This window comes from Palaemon carinicauda, chromosome 31 (genome assembly GCF_036898095.1).
Source record: "Palaemon carinicauda isolate YSFRI2023 chromosome 31, ASM3689809v2, whole genome shotgun sequence".
Classification (NCBI taxonomy): Eukaryota; Metazoa; Arthropoda; class Malacostraca; order Decapoda; family Palaemonidae; genus Palaemon; species Palaemon carinicauda.
The window spans coordinates 63,459,756-63,475,717 of record NC_090755.1 but is presented as its reverse complement, the minus strand read 5'-3'; the positions used below and the strand labels follow the sequence as shown (position 1 = coordinate 63,475,717).

At 35.0% G+C, this 15,962-nt stretch overlaps 2 protein-coding genes across 2 annotated transcripts; one reads left to right on the top strand and one right to left on the bottom strand.

The window, feature by feature from the left end:
* Positions 1–3,504: 3,504 nt before the first annotated feature.
* On the top strand, positions 3,505–6,132 carry LOC137624994 (hemocyanin B chain-like). The gene is made up of 3 exons (XM_068355927.1): positions 3,505–3,618; positions 3,821–5,332; positions 5,516–6,132. Exons 1-3 carry the CDS (start codon positions 3,546–3,548, stop codon positions 5,944–5,946), a joined length of 2,016 nt encoding a protein of 671 aa, XP_068212028.1. The 5' UTR covers positions 3,505–3,545; the 3' UTR covers positions 5,947–6,132.
* A 6,545-nt stretch (positions 6,133–12,677) lies between these two features.
* On the bottom strand, positions 12,678–14,807 carry LOC137624467 (hemocyanin B chain-like). The gene is made up of 2 exons (XM_068355235.1): positions 13,289–14,807; positions 12,678–13,108 (listed from the first exon to the last, which is right to left on the bottom strand). The coding sequence occupies exons 1-2, from the start codon at positions 14,550–14,552 to the stop codon at positions 12,678–12,680; spliced, it is 1,695 nt and encodes a 564-aa protein (XP_068211336.1). The 5' UTR covers positions 14,553–14,807.
* Between the last annotated feature and the right edge of the window lie 1,155 nt (positions 14,808–15,962).

The following is a 15,962-nucleotide window of genomic DNA, read 5'->3' as shown; positions in this document are numbered from 1 at the left end:
TGAAGAAATCATAAGTGAGGCTACACTTGTGTTTGGTAATTGCTTGGACCTAATAAACACTGATTCCCTTGGTTTTATATCAAGCAAGGTTTGTCCTCTAAGGGGGACATCTGATCATGGCTTGGTTTCATTAGTATTTAAGACTGGGCAGCCTGTTCCTGGTGTGTCACTCTTTTTTAAGATAAATATAAAATCTAAACCTGATTTGGATGTCATTTTCAGTCATCTATTTCCTAAAAATTGTTCACAGTTTTATAATAATGTTGAGCCTGTTTTCTCTTAAATGAAAATCTGGTCACCATGATTAATGGCCTTACCACTTCTTAATGTTGAAATAACGAATCTAAACAAACCCTGATTCAATGATGATTATTTGGAGAAACCCAAGGCTTATCAACTTGGGATAAATAAATCAGATTTGACTTGTAATATAGACTCAGCTAAGAATTCTTGCTCAAAAAGTTTATACTTCTACGGAAAAGGAATACAATTTGACCATGATGGACTTAATAAAATTTGTTCTTACTTTTAAATCAGATGGCTCTGTCACTCACTTTCCATGATAAAAGGTAACCCTTTTGGCTGATGTGTTTGTCAGTTCGCAGAGCATTGAGAAACTCAATCTTCCTCATTCCATTCATGTTAGATTATTTAGTTTAACTTTTCGGTTCCTTAAATTTAAAGATCTTTTACTGGACCCACATGGGATTTTTCCTTTGTTCATGTTTTTATATATACTGTGCACCTGCTTTCTGAGCTCCTAAGGTATCTTATTTTTCGCAAGTTAACAAGAGGTTTATTTTGTAGTTGTGGGAAAAGTGTTATTGCTACACCGTCGGGTAAGTTTGTTTTATGTTGCTTTAGCCCTGTTGACTATTGCCCAATTTCCATTACTTCTATATCAGAAATTTAATTATGTCTCCCGACAAAACAACTTGGGTAGGGTTACTGAAAGTTTATCATCTACTGTCTAGTTTGCAGTTTGGTGGTTGCAAAGGCCTTACAGCATATGATTCCCTATTTACGATTAACAATGCTGTTCAGAAATCCACCGATTGTGATCAGGAAGTTCGTATGATGGGTTTTGAATTAATGGGATTTCTGAGTATTTTCATGCAACAATTGTTGAATTATTAGGTAATAGATTGAAATAGAAGAAAGACAGATATGATGAGAACGGAATATACAATGGAAGATGAAATATCATTGGAAGGAGAAAGGATTGATGAGGTGGAATCCTTTAAGTATTTAGGAACTATGATCTCTAATACAGGATCTTTGGTATTTAAGTTTAATGAAAGATTTGAAAAAGCAAATCAGATAATGGCGAGGTTAAGTAAAATTTGGAAATCAAATCGCCAGAAATTGCATATAAAAATTAGGCTATATATCAGTTTAGTGAGATAGGTGTTACTGTATGGACATGAGTTGTGTTATGACAATGAAACAATATCCAACAGATTTTCTAGATTTGAGAACTAGGCCCTCAAAAGAATATTGGGAGTTAAATTGCAGGATTAAATTGCAGGATAGAATTAGAAAGGAAACTAGAAGAGAGATCACTCGAATGCCATATGTGGATGAGATCATGGTGAGAGGTAGATGGAGATGGTTTGGTCATGCTTTTCGCTCTCCCCAAGAGAAATTAGTTCACCAAACTTTCAACTGGGTTCCACCTGGCACTAGAAGAGTTGGAAGATCCATGCCTAAATGGCTGAGGACTATGAAGCGTGAAGTAGAGCTTAAGATAGAGACGACTGGCGGAATCTTAACTGAGACCCTTTGCGCAGATAGGCGTAGGAGGAGATGATGGTGATGAGATTGAAAAGAGAAGTTCATGTGCACCATAATGAATGTAGAAATGTAATATATGGATTTTCTTAGGTTAATGTTCTCAGGCCATTAATTTTCATATATATACATGATATTGATTTAGCCTTGGGATCAAGTTTGTTGTATATGTGTATGAAGCTTTTCTGCATCAATTCCATTTCCTGAAGGTAGACCTGTTATTGCTGAATCCCTGAATAATAGAAACAGCTAAAATTAGAACATGGTGCATATTATGGGGATTGAATTTGAACCCAAATATAACTCAAAATATGATTATCAGGAGTTCAGGATCAATGGTTTCTGTCCTTAACATTCAGAGCTTTGCAATGAGAATGTTTCCTTAACTATATACAACCTGTTTAGTATTAAAAGCATGATTCATGATAGAAAATTTACTGCAGAGAAACACCTCTGGTTTGTTTTTTTGTTCAATTCCACAAAATAATGGCGTATTGAAAATGTTTGTCAAGTTTTTTTTTTATGATCAATCTATATTTTAAGTGTTTGAATTCTTTTATTTTACCATGTTTTTAATATTGTTCTCATATTTGATCTTCACCTGCTGACTTTCACCGTAATTAGTTGTACAAAACCTTGCAGTCTATTAAATGCCTTATACCTGATCTATATGTTAATTCTGGCATCATTGTTCAATTAGCCTAGTCTGCATCTAGATACGATTTTTCCTAATTTTGACCATCTATCAGACTGTACTCGGTACTAGGTATGCAGGTAATTCCAACAGTCTTACCTTCATCATACGGCTTAATACTACACAGTATCACAGAAGTGTTATTTCATCTGTGACCAGATCGTGGAATGTTCTTCCTAATGTGGTGGTTGAATCGGTGAAATTCAAACTTGATGCAAATGCTTTTCTGTTGAACAGGTTAACAGAATCTCAGGTTTGAACAGTTGAAATAATCAAATATTTTGGAGCTGCATCCAGATCCAAACCCAATCCTTTTTAAAAGCAAGTTACTCATATTTGAAAACTGGTAATTTTGAAATTATTTTGTTTTTTGCCCACATATCGTTAGCAAGCAGACACAGACAAGATTAATTTTTTTTTTTAAATATTACATCTTAAAGACCCAAAGAGAACTTGAAAAATTGTATTTACTCATTTCCATGAAGGAAACATTGATATAAGATACGTGAGTATTGCAACAGTAACATAACCTATCTCAGGCATCAGCAAAAAACAAACTACATTCGATATTTCTTCCATCGATCGTTCAGTCATTAGTGGTTTTTCCTTCAAAACACATAAACCTCTTTGATTTAACTTACGTTATTTAATCATCTGACAAGTTATTGACATCACCCCTTGCTTACTCTCTCTCTCTCTCTCTCTCTCTCTCTCTCTCTCTCTCTCTCTCTCTCTCTCTCTCTCTCTCTCTCTCTCTCTTTAGGTAGTATATTGGTTTGATTTTGCTAAATATAACTTTTATAGTAGTATCTTGGAATATTTTTTAGTAAAGCTTTAGGTACAACGTAAAAACCTATGTATAATATAAATTTACTCCAAATCTGGTATATCTGCAAGATTGTCTCTATGGCTATTGTCAGTAAATGGACAGGACAAGACAACTTAGGCTTACTTTGATAAGATTGTATGTGGTAATGTTTACGGAACATATCTTGCCTTCCATAGGCCTACTAGTCGGATATATATAAAGGGCCGCTCCTCATTGGTTTAGAAGTTCACCATGAAGGCCTTCGTCTTCTTCACACTGGTGGCCTTTGGGCTCTGTTGGAGCAACGTTCACGGGGACAATACAGGTAAGGCTCATTCAAGTATAATGTATAGTATGTCATGGGTGTTTTACTGTAGTTTTTGATAAGAAATAAGATATCCTACGCAGTTTTATAACGACCAATCAGTGAATGATTACAATTAATATCAATACTATTGTTGTAAGATTCAAATTATCTTGAATTTCTGTTCTGTAATATTTATTTCTCTCATCAAATGTCTTTATAGCCAAGAAACAGCAAGATGTGAACCGTCTACTCTGGAAGATCTACGATAAATTGCAGTTTCCTGAACTTAAAAGTTTGGCCCTTTCCTTTGACCCTGAAGCTGACCTGACCATTTACAAAGATGGCGGTGTTGCAGTGCACCGACTTGTTAAGGAATACAAGGATGAGAGACTTTTACAGCATAAGACCTGGTTCTCTTTGTTCAACCAAAAACATAGAGACGAAGCTCTTCTCTTATTTGATGTTTTGATGCAGTGCAAGACGTGGCAGTACTTTGTACAAAATGCAGCTTACTGGCGAGAACGCATGAATGAGGGAGAGTTTGTGTATGCTTTATACACTGCCATCATCCATTCTGATGTAGGTCACGGAGTTGTTTTACCTCCACTCTATGAGATTACACCTCACTTGTTCACTAACAGTGAGGTCATCCAGAAGGCTTACACTGCTAAGATGAGAAATACCCCTGGAATATTCCAAATGAAATTCACAGGTACAAAGAAAAACAAGGAACAGAGAATTGCCTACTTTGGAGAAGACATTGGTATGAATCTCCATCATGTCACTTGGCATATGGATTATCCCTTTTGGTGGGAAGACAAATATGGACACAACTTGAACCGTAAGGGAGAACTCTTCTTCTGGGCTCATCACCAGTTAACTGTACGCTTTGATGCAGAGCGTCTCTCCAACTGGCTAGATGTTGTTGATGAACTTCATTGGGAGAAACCTATTGTTGAAGGCTTTGCCCCTGAAGCCACTTACAAATATGGAGGAGAATTCCCAGCCCGACCGGACAATGTGGTTTTCCAAGACGTTGATGGTGTGGCCAGAGTTCGAGATATGCTCATCATGGAAAGTCGTATTCGAGATGCCATAGCACATGGATATCTTATTGCCAAAGATGGCTCTAAAATTGATATCATGAATGATAGTGGTATAGACAAACTGGGAGATATCATTGAGTCTTCAATGTACAGTCCTAATATCCAATATTATGGTCAGCTTCATAATCTTGCTCACATAATGCTTGGTCGCCAAAGTGACCCTCACGGTAAATACAATATGCCTCCTGGTGTCATGGAACACTTTGAAACCGCAACACGAGACCCAAGTTTCTTCAGACTTCATAAATATATGGATAGCATTTTCAAAGAACACAAAGACACTCTGCTTCCTTATACTAGGGAAGATCTTCTCTTCCCTGGTGTATCTGTACTAAGCATCGATGTTGACAAAGACCTCAAGACTTTCTTTGAAGACTATGAATTTGATCTACGAAATGCAGTAGATAGTGCTGAGGGCATTCAGAATGTCGATCTAAAAGCTAATGTGCGTCGACTAAATCATGAAGACTTCTCTTTTGTTGCTGAAGTTAACAACAATAATGGAAGGAATGTGCTTGCTACCTTCCGTATCTTCTTATGTCCACAGTATGATAATAACTTGGTGGAATACACATTCTCTCATGGCTACTGGCAGTGCATTGAAATGGATAAATTCTGGAAGAACTGTAAGTTTGATCATAATTCATGTTTGAGGAGAAAACTGATATATTATCATTACTTAGGCATAAAAGATCTAATTCGTTTACTTGTCCCATTTTAGTGTTTTGTACAAATTCTCCTGTTTTCATATTATTAATCTCAACTTCATGATTTGATTGCATACAATAAGTTGTTTCCTCTCTTCCCAGTGTCACCTGGATCAAATCGCGTAATCAGAAAGTCCACCGACTCCTCTGTCACTGTTCCTGATACACCATCCTTCCAGACTCTAATTGATGCTGCAGATCAGGCTGTCACAAGTGGTGGAACCTTTGACGTGTCCCAGTACGAACGATCCTGTGGCATACCTAATAGAATGCTTCTTCCCAAAGGAAAGAAAGACGGAATGGAATTTGCTCTGATCCTCGCAGTCACAGATGGGTCTAATGATGCTCTTAATGCCGCTGCTGTAAGTGAACAGGGTGGCAGTCATGCCCATTGTGGTTCTCACCATGAAGTGTACCCAGATAGGCGACCCATGGGCTTCCCCTTGGATCGTCCCATTCCAGACAGGAGGGTGTTGGACGAGACTCCCAACTTCAAGTACAGAATTGTGAGGGTGTTCCATGGCGAGAAATAACTATTTTACAGTTGCTTCATGAATGATTTTTCCCACGTATTAGTTTTTGGCTAATTCAGTGGATTTCAGTTCGATCACTTTGATTCTAAATATTTACTTCACATATTTTTTTTTTATTCCTTCAAACCTTCATAATATTTGGAGGTGAGGGTTTATTTGAAGTTTTTGGTTGATGAGCAAGGCAATAAAAAGTGTTCAAAAAAAACTTATCTTATTCGTATTTACTTCTCCTTTAGTTTATGGAATGGTATTGACCCCTAGAGTACAGTTTTACGAGTGTAGAGTTCACTGTAATAAATCATGCTTGGAAGGAATTCTCCGTGTTTTTTTTTTTTTTTTTTTTTTTTTTTTTTTTTTTTTTTTTTTTCACTTGATGTAGCCATAGTCCTGCTGATTACCACCCATTTTCTAAATAGCCCATGTTATTTAAATATTTTATATATATATATACAATATTTTTAAATGCACATGGTGAGAGTAATGATCAGTTCCAAAGTTCAAGTATTTAAATATTGTATATGTATCAATAATTCTTCTGAACGCATATAGTAATAGTAATCATGTGTTCCCTAGTTTGAACTTTGGCTCTCTCAATTGCCAAGGTACTTGGGATACTATGCATAAAAATCACATTATTTTGAAGAAATCTCGAGATTTTGCCGATAAAGTTCTGATTTTCCATGCTTTAAGTTGTGTGTTTGGGCTTGTTAATCATGAGGCATTTGTTCCCAGCCTTGGACAGTTTATAGTTTACCGATTATTATTTTCATTTTGATTAGTTTCTGGCCATTAAATTTTAAATAGTACATATTGATGAATACTATAGAGATCACTAGAGATCACTATTTTTCCACAGGGTGGTGTTCTTTGTTCATTATTTCTTAAGTTATAAATGTATTTTGTTAGGTTTCATTATTTCTTAAGTTATAAATGTATTGTTAGGTCTTGTTGTCCATACAAGTAATGCTTTTTCTTTGCATTTAACCCGTCAATTGAGTGTAGACTCTTGCTGACCGAATCTTTTTTAACCCTTATACCCCCAGGCTATTTGGAACTTTCCAGCCCTTAACCCCCGGGGGTTATTTTTTTTTCAAGCACATTTTGCAGTATATTTTTTAAAAATTGCTCTAACAGCCTTAATTTTCCTCATAGAGAGGTCAGGTTGGTCTCATTCTCTTGGAAAATGCCTGAAGTTTCTCAAAAAATTATCAAAATTATGAAAAAAAATGTAAATAGCAGTTTTTTGCAAGGACGTACCGGTACGTCCATGGGGGTAAAGGGATGAGCTTTGTGAAACGTACCAGTACGTCCTTTGGGGGTTTAACAATAGCCAAGGCAAGATTTGACCTTGGAGCCAATTATGACAAATAATTTGAATCCCAATCAAACATCGATTAATATTTTTTGTTGGGCTAATTCCTAGTAGATTTTTCAAAGCCTACCAAGATATTGCCATTTCTTTAGTTACAAGTAAGTGGAAATTCTGGGTGTCATTCTGGATTGTAAACTGATATTTTAGAATAAAATTGAGGAAGACATTGATGTTTATCCTAATCTGTGACACTATCACCCAATTTACACGTTTATCATGCTTGAAAATTTTCATGAATCATAATTTTCTTGTTAGGTGATGTTCAACATCACAATTTTTAGAATTTATTCCTGCTGTAATCAAATTATGGAATGGTTTGAGTGTGGTTGGAACGTTGTAACTGTATATCATAGTTACATAGTTTGTATGTTTTTTTTCTTTACTTTATCATTCATGTTATTTGTTTATCCGTTTGTTTATATTTTTCTACTTTGTTTATTGGTGTTCCCTTGCATGCAGCCTTTTGCTTTGTCAACTAGGAGCGATGGCTAATAACACGCATAAAATCTACATACGAGGGAAATATTTCAAAGTATTGAAAATGTCAATAAAAACTATAAAATCTTGAATGGAAAGAAAACGTAAGCCATGAAAGAAAAATGTATACTGTAACAGTTTTGATCACGTTTTTTAATATGAACTTGGTGATCTGTAAAGACAAGTTTGAAGAAACGTCATCTCTTATTTCCAAGTGGGGTTGAAGCTTGGCTGATAACATTAGTAGACGTTTTCTGTTCAGTTGCATTTGACCATTAAAAATTGAGACAACAATTTTAATGGAGATTGATTTGGTAGAAAATCTATCCTCAATGTATTGAATTTGATAAATAAAGGAAGTTGTATTCGGATAAATTAACAAGACTAGTTTCTATTTAAGAAAGCATTTTGGAAAGGTGTGTGATAAAAACGTTGATAGTTGATGTGTGGGATACTGCCACATACATCCATGCGATAAATGGAATGGAGGGTGACAAGTTAAACCAGTAGGTTCTTTAAAATCTTATGTAATGAAGATAAACGGACATAAATGTGACAAGCAGCGGGAAGCAGGTCCATGCTTGTCAATACAGTAACCACTGAACAACGAATGACTACTATATGCACATGGCGGAAAGAAAAGCAGTGTTGACACATATAATTACATTGTTGCCACGATGCATAATGAAAAAGTGGTCCTACAGTATATGTAATGGGAAAAGATAAATGGAAAGAGATATCATTCTTCTACAAAATAATAAAGCAAATGTACATTAATGTTCATAAACTGAACGTAATGTAAATAATATACAGCATAATATTAGATATCTATACAGTTGAAAGAAATGTTGATTACTTCAATGAGAATTAAAGTACTGGAGATTTATATTAGTAAAGAGGAGAAAAATGGACAAGAGAGAGAACCATGAGAAATTATATTAAGCCATTAACAAAAACTCTGTATAAAGTGGATAAATAGGAAGTGAACGTGCTATACCCACTCACTGTTCCATTGTACCTATTATGCAGTGTACAGTAGGTGTAAAGAAATTTAAATCCCTCATCGAAATAAATTTTCTAATGCTTAGTTTTATTTTGTTATTTTACCAAAATATGCTTATTGTAAGTCAGTGGCAAAGCAAGGTACATAGCGTATTATTAAAAAAAAAAAAAAAAAAAAAAAAAAAAAAAAAAAAAAAAAAAACCACTTCATTTCTTTAAGTATGTAGGAAAATGGGTCTGAATTCACTTCTTACTTATCAAAGACCATACACTATATCTGACGGAAAATCAGTGTGTTGGATTTTAAGACTACCTCTTTCCATTAAAGGTTTCAAGTTGACTGTATTTTCAAGGGATTTTTTAAATTCTTACCTCAGAAATTTCAAACCTCTTCATGAGGGATGTTTTAAACACTACCCTTTTCAGGAAAGGTTTCAGACCTCATTATGAGGGATGTTTTCTAGACCAACCTCTTCGGGGATAGTTTCAAACCCTCTCTTTCTGTGGGTGGTTTTCAACACTACCCTCTTATGAAAAGTGTCAAACTTACTCTTTTTGAAGGGTGTTTTCAACTCTACCATCTCCCAGAAAGGTTTCAAGTATACTGTGCTCGTTTTGTGAAAGGTAATATAATAGGGCATATTCTCTTAGCATGTGCCCCTCAACAGGGGTGTAGTTAAGATGAGAAAGAGTTCCAAGAAGTGATCTGTTAATTATCTAGGAACATGAATGTTTATGAAGGTGAGAGATCTGATGGCCCTCAAGGTATGCATAGAAGAAGAGGTTTGGAAATAAAAAAAACGAAGAAGGTGAAAGATTGGTGTAATTAGCAAAAGCTATGAATCCGGTTGTCATGAATGCAAAGTGTGATTGACTGTGTTAGGACGACAAAAAATCATTATGGATTGTACGACTATTCCAAGAGAATCCATTGTCGCTCATTGTGGTAGATTTTATGCTGTACGCAATAAGGACTAGAAAAGCCCCAGCTAGGAACAGAAGGATTAAAACTTATAAGGTGAAGGAAGAGAAGGCGAGAGAGTCCAGAAGTAAAGTGGAAAGAACCAGAGAAGAGAAATATATAACTGGAATGTCAGAATTGTCTGAAGAAATATGGGATGATATGAAAGAGGTTGTGGTAGCAGCCGAGGTATGTGGGAGGACAAATGGTAAGCAGTAACGGGGAAAAGAAACGTATTGGTGAAATCAAGGGGTTCAAACAGCTGAGATGAAAAGGACTAGCGAGAAGAGAGTGGGAAAAAGATAGTAACAACCAAATCAGAGGGGAATATATACGGAGAAAAGGAGGAAACAAAGGAAGAGATTGGTAACAATTGCAAAGGGAGAAGCCAGGGATGAAATGTATGAGTTGATGGCAACAACATAGGGGAAAAAAATAATCTACAGAATTGTAGAAGCAAGAAGGGAAGACAAGCAGGCTATAAGAGAGGTAGGAATCTTAAGATTTTCATTTATCATTTTTTATTACGTAGTTTCCTAATATTTTTGGTATTTTTTTAAATTGTCACCATGATAGCCTTTATTTTAAAGTATAATTCCATTACTCAGCCAGTTTAGTCCTGATTAAGTCACGTGAAAAGAAAGTGACTCAAAACACGTGTTGATACCAAATTATAAATGGAGAAACGTAAATACAGTTTTCATTTTATCACGAAAACTATCTGCTGTACAGTTTGGCTAGAGATGCTGCCTTCGATTTTTGGACACCACTAAGATATTGTCTATTCACTATAAACGTAAAGTAACATGCCCAATTACCATATTTATAATTGCCAAGGTATGGATAGACTGGAGAGTGATGCCGTAACAGATGAACTGGATTAAGGGATTAAGGAATCAACATAGTCTTTGATTATAGAATTTCTGAGGGAGCGATTAAGCCTCGCGTATTGAAGACAGCATGAACCCCTTTGTAACAGTGGAGTCTTGAGCTTCATTAGAGAAAGAAGAGAAACTGCATGGAATGAAGAGCACAAACTGCTTCAATGCACAGAAAATGTTAGGGCATCGAAATTACAGTTCGTCATAAGGAAAGGCGCCGCTCCAGATGGAATTGAATTCAAGACGAGTGCACGTCATAAACCTAAATTTCTGAGGGGCAGAGTAAGATTAACAAATAACTCTGCTTTCAACAAGAGAATCGACGTCAATCCCGTCGAAAAAATGGACTCGTAAGCTTCGTCGAAGAGGGGAAACGCTTGTGAAATTGGCCATGAAATTATGTGAAGCCTTGTGAAAAGTCATTTAAGTATTTCAACATTTATCTTAATTTTTTTTATCTCAAAGAGCCCCAAAGTTTTCATTGATCCATTTTTGTCAATTAATTTTGAAGTTTCCAAACTTTTTTATATATTAAAAGATTGTTGTCGCGATCTGTCGCGATAAATAATAAATGCAGAAACGTAAATGCTGTATTCCTGCTATCCTGAAAACCATCTGGAGCACAGTTTGTCTGGAGAGATGCTGTCTTCGACTTTTGGGTGCCAGTAAGATATTCTCTCTCTCTCTCTCTCTCTCTCTCTCTCTCTCTCTCTCTCTCTCTCTCTCTCTCTCTCTCTCTCTCTCTCTCTCTATATATATATATATATATGTAGTATATGTATATGTATGTATATATATATATATATATATATATATATATATATATATATATATATATATAGCCTATATATACAGTATATATATATTATATATATATATATATATATATATATATATATATATATATATATATATATATATATATATATATATACACACATATACTACACACACACACACATATATATATATATATATATGTATATATATATATATATATATATATATATATACATATATATATATATATATATATATATATATATATATATATATACTGTATATAATGTATGTATATACAGTAGTTCCAAAAGCCTTCTTTTCTGAGTAGGATTTGAATCCAGTTTCAATAGTAATATCGGAATTTGTTCTTAATTGGGTTACTAGCGTCATGTTCTTTTTCTCATTTAACTAACTAAAATGTCAATGAAACGCTTGTAAATTTTGTTCAACTGGTCCGAAACCTCAGTGCTAGTGTAAGTATTCTAAAACATACACACACGCGTACACATACACGTACACACACACACACACACATATATATATATATATATATATATATATATATATATATATATATATATATATATATATTATATATATATATATATATATATATATATATATATATATATATATATATATATATATATATACACACAGATTGTTCAATGTATATCTATATGTATATAGATATATATACTGTAGATAGATAGATTGATAGATGTATAACATATCTATCGATATACTTATATATATATATATATATATATATATATATATATATATATATATATATATATATATATATATATATATATGACATATTGTCTGAAATGGTGATTATTTTACATTTTTCATTATTGTCACTATAAAACATGACTTCGTATTTATTACTCAAATTTAAGATTATGCTGTTTTATTTTATCTACATGTACTGTCCTGACAAAACTGAGTACGTATGTATTTAATTTTTTTATTCTTGTGCAGCTTAAAATGAAAATTCTATTTCCTGGTTTGCTTGAACATTGTTCGGAACATATAGTCTTAGGAAGGAGAAAAATTTACAAATTTCCTTGAAAGTATCATTTTATTGCTTTGCTCAACATTCATAGATTCCAAAATAGTGATCCATCCACTAAGGTTTTGAATATAAATTTAAAAAAAGATTAAATGGCTTGTTTGGCAGAAATTGGTAATATCACCTCTGAAGATAAAAATATAAAAAAGTCATGATGCCAATGTAAAATGGGAATTGTTATTTGTCTTCATGGAAGACCTTGACAATTCTGTACTTGAAGTTGGGAGTCTCGTCCAACACCCTCCTGTCTGGAATGGGACGATCCAAGGGGAAGCCCATGGGTCGCCTATCTGGGTACACTTCATGGTGAGAACCACAATGAGCATGACTGCCACCCTGTTCACTTACAGCAGCGGCATTAAGAGCATCAGTAGACCCATCTGTGACTGCGAGGATCAGAGCAAATTCCATTCCATCTATCTTTCCTTTGGGAAGAAGCATTCTATTAGGTATGCCACAGGATCGTTCGTACTGGGACACGTCAAGGGTTCCACCACTTGTAACAGCCTGATCTGCAGCATCAATTAGAGTCTGGAAGGATGGTGTATCAGGAACAGTGACAGAGGAGTCGGTGGACTTTCTGATTACGCGATTTGATCCAGGTGACACTGGGAAGAGAGAAAAAAAAATGACATTTTTTAAAGTAAATCATGAAGTAATGATTCAAAATGTGAAAACAAAGCTTTATATGAAAACACGATATTGTAAAAGAATAAGAGAAAATATTTCATGTCCTCTGTAGCAATAATATAGCAGTAATCTCTTCAAATATTTACGATCAAACTTACAGTTCTTCCAGAATTTATCCATTTCAATGCATTGCCAGTAGCCATGAGAGAATGTGTATTCCACCAAGTTATTATCATACTGTGGGCATAAGAAGATACGGAAGGTAGCAAGTACATTCCCTCCATTATTGTTGGTAACTTCAGCAACAAAAGAGAAGTCTTCATGATTTAGTCGACGCACATTAGCTTTTAGATCGACATCCTGAATGCCCTCAGCACTATCTACTGCATTTCGTAGATCAAATTCATAATCTTCAAAGAAAGTCTTGAGGTCTTTGTCAACATCGATGCTTAGTACAGATACACCAGGGAAGAGAAGATCTTCTCTATTATAAGGAAGAAGAGTGTCTTTGTGTTCTTTGAAAATGCTATCCATATATTTATGAAGTCTGAAGAAACTTGGGTCTCGCGTTGCAGTTTCAAAGTGTTCCATGACACCAGGAGGCATATTGTATTTACCGTGAGGGTCACTTTGGCGACCAAGCATTATGTGAGCAAGATTATGAAGCTGACCATAGTACTGGATATTAGGACTGTACATTGAAGACTCAATGATATCTCCCAGTTTGTCTATACCACTATCATTCATGATATCAATTTTAGAGCCATCTTTGGCAATAAGATATCCATGTGCTATGGCATCTCGAATACGACTTTCCATGATGAGCATGTCTCGAACTCTGGCCACACCATCAACGTCTTGGAAAACCACATTGTCCGGTCGGGCTGGGAATTCTCCTCCGTATTTATAAGTTGTCTCAGGGGCAAAGCCTTCAACAATAGGTTTCTCCCAATGAAGTTCATCAACAACATCTAGCCAGTTGGAGAGACGCTCTGCATCAAAGCGTACAGTTAACTGGTGATGAGCCCAGAAGAAGAGTTCTCCCTTACGGTTCAAGTTGTGTCCATATTTGTCTTCCCACCAAAAGGGATAATCCATATGCCAAGTGACATGATGGAGATTCATACCAATATCTTCTCCAAAGTAGGCAATTCTCTGTTCTTTGTTTTTCTTTGTACCTGTGAATTTCATTTGGAATATTCCAGGGGTATTTCTCATCTTAGCAGTGTAAGCCTTTTGGATGACCTCACTGTTAGTGAACAAGTGAGGTGTAATCTCGTAGAGTGGAGGTAAAACAACTCCATGTCCTACATCAGAATGGATGATGGCAGTGTATAAAGCATAGACAAACTCTCCCTCATTCATGCGTTCTCGCCAGTAAGCTGCATTTTGTACAAAGCACTGCCAGGTCTTGCACTGCATCAAGACATCAAATAAGAGAAGAGCTTCGTCTCTATGTTTTTGGTTAAACAAAGAGAACCAGGTCTTGTGTTGTAAAAGTCTCTCATCCTTGTATTCCTTAACAAGTCGGTGCACAGCAACACCGCCATCTTTGTAAATGGACAAGTCAGCTTCAGGGTCAAAGGAAAGGGCCAAACTTTTAAGTTCTGGAAACTGCAATTTATCGTAGATTTTCCAGAGTAGACGGTTCACATCTTGCTGTTTCTTAGCTGTAAAGACATTTGTTAAGAGAAATAAATATTACATAACAGAAATTCTATATAATTTGAATCTTACAATAGTGTTGATATTAATTGTAATAATCCACTGATTGGTCATTATAAAACTGCGTAGGATATCCTTCTATTTCTTATCAAAAACTTACAGTGAAATACCCATGACATACTATACAATATACTTGAATGAGCCTTACCTGTATTATCCCCGTGAACGTTGCTCCAACAGAGCCCAAAGGCCACCAGTGTGAAGAAGACGAAGGCCTTCATGGTGAACTGATCAACCAGCAGCTTCTGATCCTTTATATATCCCTAAATGGATAGGCCTATCCTTGTTAGGACTGGCTGTTCCGTAATCTTTGGCACGAACAATCTTATCAAATTAAGCCTAAGTTGTCTCGTGATCTTGATTTCGGCTAGAAATGTCACGTAGATACATGAGCTGTAATAACTAGAAATTCAAAATTTCAAGAGAGGCCCAGACCTAGAATACTTTCCTAATGTATAATCAGGGTTTAATAAAACTTACTGAGAATGGCATAATAACAGGAGAGAGAGAGAGAGAGAGAGAGAGAGAGAGAGAGAGAGAGAGAGAGAGAGAGAGAGAGAGAGAGAGAGAGAGAGAAATTGGAAAGTAATATTTCAAATTTAAATTTCTTTTAGAGAAAGGTAATATCAAAAAGTAATATCATTCATATACTCTTTAGATAAACTCAATGAAAATCTTCGGCATTTATGATTTCAAAATGGTTTCTGATAAAATGAACTAAATTATAATAAATGACTCAAGGCAAAGACATATATGACATGAGAAAATAGTCCATATTTTTTTATGTGAAAATAGTTCCATGAATCAATATGTGATGTTTAATTTTTAGGAAATTACGAATTGTCCAACATTAATACCTCTTCTGATCAACATTGTCATCTGTTCTCCCCTAGCGGTCTTACAGTTTTTTTCAGTTTTGATATTTTGTATAACAGCCAACTCTTATCTGAAGTATTTCTATATTGCTGAATTCTGGCTCCTTCTTCTTCCTCTGGGTAATTCTATGTTCTTCCTGATTCTTGGTTTTTTTTTTTTTTTTTTTTTTTTTTTTTCCGGCCTATGGGATTCTTCCATATTTTTATACTACGATGAATATACGAGTTGGTA